The 15,117-nt window shown below is 32.1% G+C and overlaps 3 protein-coding genes across 4 annotated transcripts in view; 2 read left to right on the top strand and 1 right to left on the bottom strand.

Annotated features, from left to right (window-relative positions):
• The window catches only part of LOC111698291 (endoribonuclease Dcr-1), a 21,478-nt gene extending 20,290 nt beyond the window's left edge, over window positions 1-1,188 (top strand). Inside the window, exons 28-29 of the mRNA XM_023468585.1 lie at window positions 489-657; window positions 1,060-1,188. Of these exons, the coding sequence (XP_023324353.1) occupies window positions 489-657; window positions 1,060-1,155 (265 nt within the window). The 3' untranslated portion in view covers window positions 1,156-1,188. The remainder of the gene's footprint in view (window positions 1-488; window positions 658-1,059) is intronic.
• Window positions 1,189-1,275: 87 nt separating this feature from the next.
• Window positions 1,276-4,356, top strand: LOC111698280 (uncharacterized). Its single transcript, XM_023468567.1, has 5 exons — window positions 1,276-1,965; window positions 2,401-2,557; window positions 2,951-3,071; window positions 3,560-3,651; window positions 4,239-4,356. Exons 1-5 carry the CDS (start codon window positions 1,896-1,898, stop codon window positions 4,339-4,341), a joined length of 543 nt encoding a protein of 180 aa, XP_023324335.1. The 5' UTR covers window positions 1,276-1,895; the 3' UTR covers window positions 4,342-4,356.
• Window positions 4,357-8,393: 4,037 nt separating this feature from the next.
• LOC111698300 (zinc finger protein 391) lies at window positions 8,394-14,972 on the bottom strand (the record flags this gene model as incomplete). Of its 2 annotated transcripts, none has more annotated exon segments than XM_023468595.1 (6): window positions 8,394-8,504; window positions 8,674-9,003; window positions 12,676-12,786; window positions 12,957-13,247; window positions 14,053-14,311; window positions 14,592-14,972. In XM_023468595.1, coding segments are annotated over 6 exon segments (1,177 nt in total), but the record flags the coding sequence as incomplete, so codon positions are not given.
• Window positions 14,973-15,117: the final 145 nt, after the last annotated feature.

The following is a 15,117-nucleotide window of genomic DNA, read 5'->3' as shown; positions in this document are numbered from 1 at the left end:
CCCTGTTTTGATGTCAAAAACTTGATTTAAAAAAATAATTTTTTTTTTGTGTATTTTAGGGGTCATTGGGAGTATATATTTAAAAAATGGGCTATTTATGTCCAACGAGGCCGGAGATAAAAAATCGGAGCCGACGGAGGTCACTTTTCAGAGGTTCCAAGACTCCGGAAAGAGATATCGACAATCTGACTTCATATCCTGCTCCTAACAAATTATATGAGTCTACGTTCAAAAATAGAAACGGCTGCTATGAATATTGAAAGAGATATTACAAAATGTCTTACTTGACACGGGTTCTTTTCATGATAGTTCAAAAATAATTCAAATTTCTTTCTTTTCAATACGAAAAATAGTTTGATCATAGATAACTGTTATTGAAAATGTTTTATTCCAGAATTTTTTTGCGCATTTTTAGTTTTCTCTTGGATTTGCATGAGAAAGTTTCATATACAACCTGAAGATCCATTGATAAAAGTTTGTTATTGTAGAATGATGAAAGATGAAATAGAACAGTTCTCAAGTCATGTTCCTAAATCCCCTATCAGAGAACTCCTGGAGCTTGAACCAGAAACGGCTAAGTTTGGGAAACCAGAGAAGCTTGCCGATGGCCGGAGGGTCAGGGTTTCCGTCGAAGTTTTTGGAAAGGGAACATTTAAGGTACTACTTGTTAATTTTATCTATTCTTACCCTTTACTAATAATTAATTATTTCTATCCTAAAATATGCAAGAAATATTCTTCTTCAGGAATTTTTTCTTATTTAAAAAAAAAATCAAATAAAGAGAATGAAACTTTTTGCTGAATAATCGATTGAATTATCGCTAAAGATACCTCTAATGTCCACGAAGTGGTATGTTCTATTTGTTGCATAGTACTATCTGAAACACGCTCACTATAAATAAAAACCCCCTGACTATCTGAAACAGCTATTATATTTGATACTTTGGTTTGGGTGACATTTCCTATTATTTACTTATGAATGACAATCACAAAATAAGTCATTCACACATTTGCTTCATGATAAAATTTGTATGTAATTTTATTTTTGTTTTGTGTTTAGGGAATAGGTCGGAATTACCGGATAGCAAAGTGTACAGCGGCAAAGTGTGCGCTGAAGGCACTGAGGAAAATTGAATCAAGAAACAAAAAGAAATAATCTACACTTGCCATGCTGTTATCTGTTAATGAGGTTACCGACATTGTGTACTAGCATAATTATACCAATTAAAGCACTGCCATTCATTATCACTACTATGCATTTTTGTGCCATTTTTCTACAGAAAATATAAAAATCTTGTTTTGTTACTGTTCAGATATTGTAGGCATTCATTGCCCAAGACTTTGCCGAAAAGCTTTTAAAAGAGAAAATTAAATTTAAAACATAGTTGAAAGAATTAAGTTCTGTGGCGAAACCATGTTCTCTAACTAGTTTTTTCCATTATTTTACGATTATAAGCTGTTTATGAGCCTAAGTTTCCCTGTAGTTTTGTACCGTTTTTTATTCATTGTTTCACAAAGTAGTTTTTTTTTCATAGTTCCCAGACTTTTATATGGAATTATAAAAGATATGTAAATCAGCCTTGTATACTAGAATAGTATACTAATAGTAAACTTTCTTCTAATTATTAACATATTATTGATAATCTCAACCTTTAAAATGAATTTTTATTTTTATTTTACTGGACATAAAATTGTCTGCCATGAAATTAAATATGTACTCTGTAGTATATTTTCTGGGTAAAGCTGTAATTGAATTAAAGACTAAGTACATAGTAATAGTTAAGTAAAATCTGCAAAAGAGCTTCATAAATCATGGTTGTGATTTATTTTGTAATGAATTTAGTTGTCATGAATTAGTTTCGTCTGTGATATTAATTTTATTTTCAGATAATAAGAATGGCGCCAAAAGCGGAGGAAGAATTCGAGGATTTCGAGATAGAGGGAGGGGAGCAGGGATTATCTAAAGGTAAAAATCATATTCAATCATCTTTGAAAAAAATTTATGTTTCACGAATCCGTTGTTAGTTGTTAGCTATGATCTTTACAAGCCGAGTAAACCATTTAAAAGCTTCATAAATATGCGTTTTCTCAGAGGACTCGGGAGAAGTAAAACCATAAACGAATGTGTGATTAAGATCGGGCTAAACACCCAGAGGTTGAGTAGGAATTGAAACTCTGACCCCCTACAAAGGATGCCTTTTGTAATCAAGTATGATTTGATTTAATATGCGCTTTTAAATATTTGATACTTCTCTTGTCACAAAGCGTGCACATATTTTGTTGTCCCACAGATACCTTTTATGTGGAATCATGGCAAACTGTCACATTAATTTCTGTCCTTTGACGGTTATTTTAGATTTTTACGGACAAATAGTTGACTTGTTATTATCCATTATCTAAGGTGTGTTTGCGTACAAGAGAAGCAAGAGAACCCGTCCCCTGAGTCCTAAGAAAGGAGGAAAGAAGAGAAGGAAGATTGCTCCCCTGAACCAGAATACTCAACTAAAGGATCAATTTCTAGAAAACTGTTTTGCAAGCAAAAACCAACATTGGGCCAGGTTAGTATCAAAATGGGAGTAATGTGAGGTTTAAATCTAAAGAAACTTTTGGGCCCCTCTCCCCCTCCCTCCTTTTATTTCTTTAATTGTAATTGCAAACTACTAAAACACAAATGTCTTATTTAAGGTTTAATCTAGACTGTTCTGTGATTCACACCTATAGGTTATGGCACAGATCACAAAAAATTGAAGGGTGGGGAAGGGAACGTACAAACAAATAATTTTTATTAAGAAATATCAAATAATTAAAACTAAAGTAATAAAACTTCAAAAAATAATTTATATAAGCTTATTTATCGGATCCATGTTTTTATAGAGGATGGACCGGGATCCGCACAAAAATCAAACAAATTCTAGGCACCACTGACTAGATTTTGAATGTTTTGAATTTAGGGAGAGGGTTATTGTGCACAACAGTATAGTGAAGGAGATGGAGGTCAGGGTTGACAATATTCAAAAGAATATCTTTAAAACTGTTCATGATAGTATTCTTCACTTTGTGGAAGCTTCTGAGGTAACATTTGCAGATTTTATTGGTATATGGTGTTCAATTTACAACCAGAGGCGTATACAGAGTTGGGTGCAATGGGGGCTAAGCCGGAAGCCCCCATCCTCTAGATCAGTAAAATCTGTGTTTTTTAGGTATTTTTAGAGCTAGAAAGAAAACAAATTAAGCCCCCCCCCCCCTGAATAAATTCCAGTGCCCCTGTGTTGAACTAAATATGACAATAATGGGACTACTTGAAAAGACCTTCTTTGATATTTGATAGTTATCTAATCAGAAACAGGTTGCATGATTTTTGAGCTAATTTTTACGAACAAGTTTTTTCTCCACATAACAAGAAAATGGCAAACCATGTATGTGTAAAGAATGTCAACTTTTTTAATTGAAATGATTTAAAAAGAGTGTACAAAAAATAGTTAGTTTGACACTTGGTAATTTTTATTTTCTTCGAAAAATTAATTTTTTATTGATGAATGATGATTAAATATTTTTTATAGAAGTTGACCCATTCTACAATACCTACTGCTGTGCTACTGACAGGGGTCAATATGCCCGATCATTCAAAGGTTGTCGGTCATCTAGTAGATAGGTAAATAATTTTTACCTTGTAAAATGATGTTTTAAAATTGAAAGTGAAATTTTATTAAATACTAGGCTTCTTTTTCAATTGTGAACATTTTCTCTTTGTATACATTGTAAAACTAAAACAACAAAAAATTCTTAGATTTTTTATAAAAAATTTGTGGATTTTCAAATTTTAATGAAAATCGAATTTTGTTGGAGGCAAATTTTGGAAATTTTGATAATCCATCAACCTTCCCTGGGGTTACGTTAGGTCCTACAGAATATTTTGGCCCGATCGGGTTTTCCGTTTTGGCGTTTATTGGATACCAACAGACAAACAGACAAGTAAAGTAGTATAGATAATATATAAGGTCTTCTTATAATTCTTTAATTTCTCTGGCGACCACTTGACTTTGCCATAATTTTCTTTGCAACTGGGTCTAGACCTTTGATATTTTAAGATTAGAGTATTTGATCTAACCGCATTCAAGGTTTGAAATATCAAAGGTCTTCGACATCCGGTTGCAAAGATATAAGGATAAGAAAATCATAGATTGCTGCAAAAAAACTCAATTCCTTTGTGGAGCACAGATTTGACAACTTATTGTGTAGATTGAAGAGTGTAACCCCTCACATATCCCTTCTTGGATCAGGGTTGAACCTCAAGCAGCTGGTGGTTCATCTTGTCATGGATATTGTTAATTCTCAAGGTTAGTTTAGTTTAATGGTTCATCTTGTCATGGATATTGTTAATTCTTAAGGTTAGTTTAGTTTAATGGTTCATCTTGTCATGGATATTGTTATTTCTAAAGGTTAGCTTAGTTTAATGGTTCATCTTGTAATGAATATTGTTAATTCTCAAGGTTAGTTTAGTTTAATGGTTCATCTTGTCATGGATATTTTTAACTTTTAAGGTTAGTTTAGTATAATGGTTCATCTTGACATGGATATTGTTAACTCTCAGGGTTAGTTTAGTTTAATGGTTCATCTTGACATGGATATTGTTAACTCTCAGGGTTAGTTTAGTTTAATGGTTCATCTTGACATGGATATTGTTAACTCTCAGGGTTAGTTTAGTTTAATGGTTCATCTTGTCATGGATATTGTTAACTCTCAGGGTTAGTTCCGTTTAATGTTTCATCTTGTCATGGATATTGTTAACTCTCAGGGTTAGTTTAGTTTAATGGTTCATCTTGTCATTGATATTGTTAACTCTCAAGGTTAGTTTCGTTTAATGGTTCATCTTGTCATGGATATTGTTAGTTCACAAGGTTTGTTTAGTTTAATGGTTCATCTTGTCATGGATATTGTTAACTCTCAAGGTTAGTTCCGTTTAATGGTTCATCTTGTCATGGATATTGTTAGTTCACAAGGTTTGTTTAGTTTAATGGTTCTTCTTTGCATTGATATTGTTAGTTCACAAGGTTTGTTTAGTTTAATGGTTCATCTTGTCATGGATATTGTTAACTCTCAGGGTTAGTTTAGTTTAATGGTTCATCTTGTCATGGATATTGTTAATTCACAAGGTTAGTTTAGTTTAATGGTTCATCTTGTCATGGATATTGTTAACTCTCAAGGTTAGTTTAGTTTAGGGGATACAGCTAACGGTCCTTATATTTACAAGCACAGAAATACAATATAAAATATTTTTTTTACTTGTTACTTACTTGTTACTTGTAGAATAATCTGCAGAGGGCCTCTTGGTCCATAGCGCAGATGTCGGTATAGTCCTCACGGAACAGTGTGATTCGTCTGATCTGAGCTTCAGATTTAGCCTCGCCTACACTGATCCTGACTGCATAAATAAGATTACAGATTAATTTTTTCAAGTCTTGCCTTGAAAATTTTAACTGTTCTGGCATCTTTAACGTCTGTTGGAAGATTGTTCCAGAGGTTTATAACTCTTAGCGGCCGGATTCCTAAATGAGTAGTTAAAGAATGACAAAAAATATATATTTATAAAATATCCCTTGAAGAAATGTTCAAAAGAACATAAAATTCCCGAAAAAATAATGGCCTCAAAAGATTATTACATGAATTGATCTCGAAAGTAAAAGTAAACATTTTTTTGGATATACTCTTATCATATTTTAAATGTTATATCTTAGTTGAATATTAAAGTTGGACTACAAACCTGTTCTTATACTCCTGCATCTAGGAGTCATAGACTTCTGAGCTTCGTTCATTTCTTAGAGTGGCCAGGTGAGCTTTCATAAAGAAATCTAGAATATGGATTTACAAAATATGATAAACGAGGCTTTTAAATTAATTTTAGCCTTTTTGAGTGTTGCTCTGAAAGTCGGCCATTTTAAATAATTTCTAATTTTGGCGAATTTTTCTTTTCGAATTAGCGGCTTTCCCCAAAAAATAAATCCAACTATTTTCCAGGAATTTAATCCAATTGATTCATTGATAAACCAGTTGATATATTAAAAACCCAGATGATTGATCGATAAACCAAAGGATTGATTACTAACTAGATGGTGTATTGATTATCTAGGTCATTTATTGATAAACCGGATGGTTGATTGATAAATTCGATGATGGATTAACAAACCAGATGATTGATCGAAAAACCGGATGATCGATAACTTGATGATAAACTTGATGGCTGATAAACCGATTAGTTGATTGATAAACCAGTTGATATATTGATTGATTAATAACCCGGATGATTGATTGATAAACATATTTCCCCTGATCTTCCCATGTCGCTTATAGCTGTTATTTTACAGGGTTTCAAATCACATTCTTCACATTTAAAAACCACTTTACATTTCTCTTCGTGTCGTTTTAAATTAGCTTTCCGTGTAAAAGTCTTTTTACATGTTTCGCACTCCATGACTAAAACACATGTAATCCCCTTTCTTCGATTACAATAAAAAAATAGTAAAAACCCGGTTTTTAATTGTTAACATGCGTACAATTGCAGTACCATTGTACAGTACATAACTTCGTAAGGTCACATGGTTTTTACCTGATATAAAACTTTCTCTAGGGATATGTGATCAGTAGAACAGAAACAATAGTTTGCCACCCTTCTATAAAGGGAAAACAACGAAGAAAAAAGATTAGTAAAAAAATTAACACCCTGAAGTCAAAAGTTATTTTATGGAAATTATATTTGCCTCACTAATGTTTTAGATAAATATTGTTTACTCTTTTATTTTCCTAAAATGTTTCATATTATTTATCTATGAAAGACATAGACGAAAAAAAACTTAAATAATCTGTCTTCTACATTTATAAATTGTCAGTCCACAGAGGTTTCAAGTCTCCGAGAAGAGATATCCGTAATCTGATTTCATATCCTACTCCTAGGTAATTAGAACCGGCCACCATCTATAAAAGGAAGGAAAATATAATATAAAAAGTTGATTTCTTCATTTATAATTGTTTCGAAAAAAAAGGCACTTTTCGACACCCTGTTTTTAATATAAAAAACTTGGAAATTTTTTTTTCATTCATTTTAAGGACTATTGGGAGTATTTTTTTTTTTAAATTGGCTATTTATGTCCAACGAGGCCGGAGATACAAAATTGGAGCCGACGGAGGTCTTTTTTCAGAGGTTCCAAGACTCCGGAAAGAGATATTGGTAATCTGACTTCATTTCCTGCTCCTAGGTAATTATATAACATTATTTTTAAAATTAGAACCAGCCACCATCTATAAAAGGGAGGAGAATGCCTAAAAAGGGTGATTTGTAAAAAAAATATAAACACCTCGTAGCCCACGAAAAAATTAATTTTTTGAAATTTTTTTATTCATCAATGTGTTAGATAATAATATAAATAATATTTTATCTTTTCTTTTACTCCGATATTTTTTATCAGAACTTGTCATTTTTTGCAATTTAAAAAAAATCAAAAAAAACGCAATTTTTGACACCCTGTTTTGACATCAAAAACTTTATAAAAAAAAGAATAATCTTTTTTTGTGTATTTTAGGGGTCATTGGGAGTATATATTTAAAAAATGGGCTATTAATGTCCAACGAGGCCGGAGATAAAAAATCGGAGCCGATGGAGGGTCACTTTTCAGAGGTTCCAAGACTCCGGAAAGAGATATCGACAATCTGACTTCATATCCTGCTAGTAACAAATTATATGAGTCTACATTCAAAAATAGAACCGGCTGCTATTAATATTGAAAGAGATATTACAAAATGTCTTACTTGACATGGGTTCTTTATTTTTAGACATCTTAGCCCTGAACTTAAATTTTTTTTAAATTTGTTTTATCTATCCCAATTTAATTTTCTGAATAACTAACGTCAATCAAATACTACCCATTAGCTTTCTCCCTGAGCCTGTTAGTGTTTATCAAATATATCATCTGTAGATTAGAACTTTATAAATTTAAGCATGTTCTATAGTTTAGACAACCTTAAAAATGCAAAAGATGCAAAGGTTTTAATGTAAAAAGGTCTAAAAAGGTTTAATAGCTGTAATCTACGTTTAAGAAAGGCCTTTGTCAGTTGTATGTAAAAGGCTTCTCTAGATTTGGGTAATTGTTTAGTCTTGCGTTACAAATTTGCTGACGGCTGATCGCATGGAATAATAATGAATATAGTCCATTTGTTAAATGGGATTAATAGTGTGTTATTTAAAAAAATACAGGGCTCAGAAGTCTAGAAGCACATTCAATTTTTGTTTGCAAAACTTACTGAACATACCTTGTACATTTCATTATCATTGGTATTACTATAAACCTTTCCTGAAATAAAATTAAGAAAATACTTTGTTTGTAAAAAAATGAAAAAAAATACCTTCTTCTTCTATCTCATGTGTTCTCGAGTTATGAAGCTTTAACTTGCATAGAGAAGCTCCTTTATAGTTACATAATTCACATTGATATTCACCTCCAAGGCGTTCAACATCTAAAAAAGACTTAGTTGATGTTGGCTCTGAATAAAAATTGCTATGCAACAGTATAAGGACTTTAGTCAAATCCGTTTCAAGAAATTAGTCTTATGAACTTTCAGAAACTAACTTCTAGGAATGAAAATTTTTATCAACTGAAAAAAATAAAGGTAAAATTTAACTCACCTTTTAAATTGTCTTCTTCCTTCATATTGCTGATACAGGCGTGTTCTTCCATCAGAGAAAGAGGAGGTCTTTCACCAGGAAGAGGAAATTCTCCCCCCCTTGCCATGAGAGTTTCATCTCCAACGGAAAATGCATCTTCACAGGGTAGAAGATTTCCCCCTCCAAATGGGATTCCTTCTTCTTTAATAAGAGAAATGCTATCTCCTTCTAGAGGGTATTTTATTTCCTCAACTGCAATAAAATTTTCCACTACATTCATTCCAATATCTTGCTCAGGTTTTCTTTCATCATCTAAACCAGTAGTACCAGGAGTCAGACAGTTTTCATCGACTGAAATATTTTTGAAAGCTTAGTATCTATGTTTAATTTTTTTTCGAGTAGACAAACAACCCTTTGAACTGATAAATCATGTTACCCAACAAATTTGTCCCACATTTTCTTCATAAAAATAAATTGAAAGACAATTTATTCTCCAATTTTATTACTAATTTCTAGAGCCTTTCAGGGAATGCTAATCCTGCCCAAATTTCTAACAGTTGCTGCTGCAGGAAGCCATAATATTTATGTATGTCACCAAAAAAATAGGACTAATTTATTTTTAATAAAGTTGATATCATGATGCAATTAATAATAAAATTATTCAAATATATCACCCATAAAAACTATGCACCCAAACTTTTTTTAACCCCATTCCTGTATCACTCTACAAAACATATTAATATTTTTTTTTTGTAATATAAGTAAGTATTCTCGCTCACTGGGGCAATAGTTATTAAATTTTTGTTAAAAGCTGTCATTTATTGCAATTTCCTCCTAAAATGTAATATTTTGTACATGCCGGCTAATGTTAATCTTCTCAAAGAAAGTTTTTAAAGATAAACAGAAATTCAATCTTTACCAAAAATAACGCAGTTTTGCATGTGATTAGGTTTTAAATTATCTAAAATCAGATAGATAGGTAAATAGATAGATTTAGATAATTTTAAAACGAATTGCAAACAAAACTGTTATTTCTGGTAAAAATTCTATTTATATCTTCCTTCAAAAACATTTTTAGAGAAGAATAACATCAGCCAACATGTAAAAAATATTACATTTCAGGAGAAAAACGCAAGACATTTTTCTGGAAGATATATGGGTGTGGCTAAAGAAGCGCTACGGGTGAGCGCGTTGCAGAAAGTCTATGTCTGTGAGTAAATTACGGGATGAAGGCTATACAGGTACGTCTTGCCTTCCCCCCCCTACCCTGACCAGTGTTCATGAGTTACAAATAATAAAAACAAACAAACAACCATCCATCATTCCGTAGAAGTCAAGGCTGAGACCTCGTCAAAAATAAATCATAAACTCTGTACGCTGTTCAATGTTCATAGAGTAACTTGTTCTCAACTTTTGTTTATCTTACAGTTACCTACCAATATTTACTGTTGCAGGGGTTGATTCAATATTGTCGCTAACTTGTATCCACGTGGTACCCAGCTGATTAACTGAACCAATGGATGTGATTTGTTGCCGCGCAGTGTTCAGAATTGTGTTCTGTTTTTCCTTTTCTTTAGGGAAGCATTTTAACCCTTTGATAAGAAGCACGTTATCCTCCATGGTAAACTGAAGTTCAAGAAGATCAATCATTATCTTTTTAAGCACTTTGTTTCCTTGTGATACAGGTTTAATATCCTTCAAAATTTATAGAGATTAAAATAAAGTTTATTACGCTTACAGTCCCTCTAATATTATTTGGGAACTCTTGAAACTTTTTAGCACTGTGCTATTTAGTAAAAGACATACTAAACCTTGGGTCCAAATATGAATTTCAAGATCATAACATTGCTAAAAACAAATTTGATGTATGGTTTATAACGTAATCTATATTTTCCTCAATGTATTTGTTTAATTTAAATCTCTGAATCATTAGCAAATCATTTTCCAATTCTTCAAAAGGAAGCTCCATTTTGTCTTAAAATATAAATTAATAACAAATATGTATGCACAGAAATTTTCTACCCTAATTAAGAATAAAAGCGCCCTTTCAAAATAGAGCTCAACCAACTTTGTTTACAATGCATATTGCAGCATTAGCTTTAACGCATGTCTACATCAACTGTAGCAATATCCCTCTCTATTGTTTCTTTTTATTAATTTAATTCCCTAGGTTTTGGTGCACTGCACAACCATAAAATCTTTAAAGCTTCTAAAAAGAATTTGTTTCTTTTGATACGTTAATGAAAGCATGTGACATGTTCGAGAAACGATGATAACAAATTTATAAACTCAACATGGCCAAAATGACAATTTTGGTACGTGCTACAAACTTGTCATTAATATCCTATTCAAAATTGTACAATTATCTCTAAAACTAAAAGGGTATTGTTTGGACACCTGCAAAAATAAATATTTATATAAATGTCAGAAAAACCTTTGTGTGAAATTAAACTCCTTTTAAAATAGAGCTCAAAGATTTTTTTTTAATGGTTTCCAAAACAAACTATAAAGCACTGGGATCTTAAATATTAGTCAAACATTTTTTACATTTTAATAGGATTTGTTTCTTCAAAGGTTTCTTCAGGTTTCATTTTATGAACACGTCTCTTATGTTGTCTCAGATTACTTGCAGAGGTTGATGCATGATCACACAAGTTACAAGGATATCTTATTTTCTCATGGGCACTCTCAATATGAGCTTGTAATAGCTTTGGAAGTGTTGCAGCATAATCACACAGCTCGCAAAAATATGTGGGTGGTTCATGTTGAGTAGTTACATGAAGTTTGAGAGAGTTCATATTTACTGCAACATAGTTACACTGATCACAAGGAAAGTTAACTCCGTTGTGTTTAAATTTGATGTGTTTATTCAGTGAGCTTGACCAATTTGTAACATATTCACACTTGTCACACATGAATGTTTGAACGTCATGGACTCCCCTAATGTGTGTCTTCAAAAGCTCTTTTGATTTACCAACATATTTGCACTGATCACACATAAATTGTATTCCCGAATGACAGTTTTTCATATGAATCTTTAAAGCTCTTTTATTCCTTCCCATAAAGTCACATTGATCACACTTCCCTCCACCATTTGTGTCATGTTTCACCAGTTTGTGTCTTTTGAGAGCTTTTGCATTGGATAAGACACGATCACATTCATCACAAGGTTTCGTACCTACAACAAGAGTGGGTATAAATACTAACCAGTAACAAAGTAACCATCATATCAAGCAAATCAAGTCCTAATTCCTTTTTTATATGAATAAATAGCTGCAATAGTACAAAAGAAAGGGCAACTTTTACAGACATCAAGATTTAAATCACAATTGTGGAGTGGAGATATAATATAGCCCCTGACACTAATCCATATCCTGGATTTTCAAGAAATAATGCATAAGAAGTGATTGGTTATTACGAGGCATGTTTCTAAGCTTTGAAAATTTATTTTAGACATCTCAGCCCTGAACTTTAATTTTTTTTTTTATTCGTTTTATCTATCCCAATTTAGTTTTCTGACTAACTAACGTCAGTCAAATAATACGTTGGTCTCCATTAGCTTTCACCATGAGCCTTTTAGTGTTTATCAAATATATCCTCTGTAGATTAGAACTTTATTAATTTAAACATGTTCTATAGTTTAGAAAACCTTAAAAATACAAAAGATGCAAAGGTTTTAATTTAAAAAGGTCTAAAACGGTTTAAATAGCTGTAATCTATGTTTAAGAAAGGCCTTTGTCAATTGTATGTAAAAAGGCGTCTCCAGATTTGGGTCATTGTTTAGTCTTGTGTTACAAATTTGCTGACAGCTGATTAGTGATCCCATGGAATAATAATGAATATAGTCCATTTGTTAAATGGGATTTATAGTATAAAAATACTGGGCTCAGAAGTCTAGAAGCACATTCAATTTTTGTTTGCAAAACTTTTTGAACATGCCTTGTACATTTCATTATCATTTGTTTTACTATAAACCGTTCCTGAAGTAAGAAAATACTTTATTTGTAAAAAAATAAAAAATACCTTCTTCTTCTGTCTCATGTGTTCTAGAGTTATGAAGCTTTAACTTGCATAGAGAAGCTCCTTTATAGTTACATAATTCACATTGATATCCATCTCCAAGGCGTTCAACATCTAATAAATAATTAGTTGATGTTGGCTCGTAATAAAAATTGTTATACAAAAGTTAAAGGACTTTAGTCAAATCCGTTTTAAGAAATCAGTCTTATGAACTTTCAGAAACTAACTTCTAGGAATGAAAATTTTTTAGCAACTGAAAAAAATAAAGGTAAAATTTAACTCACCTTTTAAATTGTCTTCTTCCTTCATATTGCTGATACAGGCGTGTTCTTCCATCAGAGAAAGAGGAGGTCTTTCACCAGGAAGAGGAAATTCTCCCCCCCTTGCCATGAGAGTTTCATCTCCAACGGAAAATGCATCTTCACAGGGTAGAAGATTTCCCCCTCCAAATGGGATTCCTTCTTCTTTAATAAGAGAAATGCTATCTCCTTCTAGAGGGTATTTTATTTCCTCAACTGCAATAAAATTTTCCACTACATTCATTCCAATATCTTGCTCAGGTTTTCTTTCATCATCTAAACCAAAAATCAGGATTTTTCAGGCTTTTGCAGGCATTGCTCATATTGGACCACCTCACCCATAGAAACTATGCACCCAATTTTTTAATCCCCTGCCTTAGTCACCCTACTGAACATATTAATATTTTTTTTTGTTAATATAAGTAAGTATTCTCGCTCACTGGGGCAATAGTTATTAAATTTTTGTTAAAAACTGTGATTTACTGCGATTTCCCTTCTAAAATGTAATATTTTGTACATGTCATCTAATGTTAATCTTCTCAGAGAAATTTTTGAAGGTGAAGAGAAATTCAATCTTTACCAAAAATAAAGCATTTTTGCATGCGGTTCGGTTTTAAAGTATCAAAATAAGGTAGATAGATAGATAGATATATTCAGATAATTTTACAACGAATTGCAAACCAACCTGTTTTATTTCTGGTAAAAATTCAATTTCTTTCTTCCTTCAAAAACATTTTTAGAGAAGAATAACATCAGCCAACATGTACAAAATATTATATTTTAGGGGAAAATCGAAAGAAATTTTTCTGGAAGATATATGGGTTTGGCTAAGGAAGCGTAGAGGTGAGCGCGTTGCCGAAAGTTTATGTCTGTAAGTAATTACGGGATGAAGGCTATATTGGGTACGGCTTGCCTTACTAGTGTTCATGAATTACAAATAATAGAGACAACCATCCATCATTCCGTAGAAGTCAAGGCTGAGACGTCGTCAAAAATAAATCATCAACTCTGTACACTGTTCAATGTTCATAGAGTACTATGTAACTTGTTCTCAACTTTTGTTTATCTTACAGTTACCTACCTATATTTACTGCTGCAGGGGTTGATTCAATATTGTCGCTAACTTGTATCCACGTGGTACCCAGCTGATTAACTGAACCTATAGATGTGATTTGTTGCCGCGCAGTGTTCAGAATTGTTTTCTGTTTATCCTTTTCTTTATGAAAGCATTTTAATTCTTTGATAAGAAGCAGGTTATCCTCCATGGTAAACTGAAGTTCAAGAAGATCAATCATTATCTTCTTAAGCACTTGGTTTCCTTGTGATACAGGTTTAATATCCTTCAAGATTTATACAGATTAAAATAAAGTTTATTACGCTTAAATTCCCTCTAAGATTATTTGGGAACTCTTGAAACTTTTTGGCACTATGCTATTTAGTAAAAGACATAATAAACCTTGGGTCCAAATATGAATTTCAAGATCATGACATTGCTAAAAACAAATTCTTAAGTTTAATTCATCTTTTAAGTTACTAAAAACCCCTGCTCCCTTTTGATGTAAATAGAACCAGAACGGTTTGTACATTTAATGTATGGTTAATAACGTAGTCTATATTTTCCTGAATGTATTTGTTTAATTTAAATCTCTGAATCATTAGCAAATCATTTTCTAATTCTTCAAAAGGAAGCTCCATTTTGCCTGAAAATATAAATTAATAACAAATATATATGTTAAGAAATTTTCTACTCTGATTGAGAATAAAAGCGCCCTTTCAAAATAGAGCTCATCCATTCTTCACACCAAAATACCTTGGGATCCCACTTCTAAATCACATTTGTTCAACCTTACCATTTATTTCTTCAAAGATTTCTTAAGGTTTCATTTTATGAACATGACTTTTGTGATGCTTAACCGTATCCCGCTGGAGGGGGGGGGGGAGTATTTTCCGCCCCCCCTGTGGTGTTTTCTAAATAACTTAAAAACGGCTTACATTGGAATGCTGAAAATTCTTCATTTTTTCAATAAAATAGTTATAACAAATTTTGCTAAAAAAGGTTTTTTTTTAATGCAATAACTTTTTTAGCACTTGGTTTCCTTGTGATACAGGTTTAATGTCCTACAATATTTATCGAGATTAAAGTTAA

This window comes from Eurytemora carolleeae, unplaced genomic scaffold (assembly GCF_000591075.1).
Source record: "Eurytemora carolleeae unplaced genomic scaffold, Eaff_2.0 scaffold180, whole genome shotgun sequence".
Classification (NCBI taxonomy): Eukaryota; Metazoa; Arthropoda; class Copepoda; order Calanoida; family Temoridae; genus Eurytemora; species Eurytemora carolleeae.
Note: the sequence above shows the minus strand (reverse complement) of the source record. Positions and strands in the feature narration are given on the sequence as shown.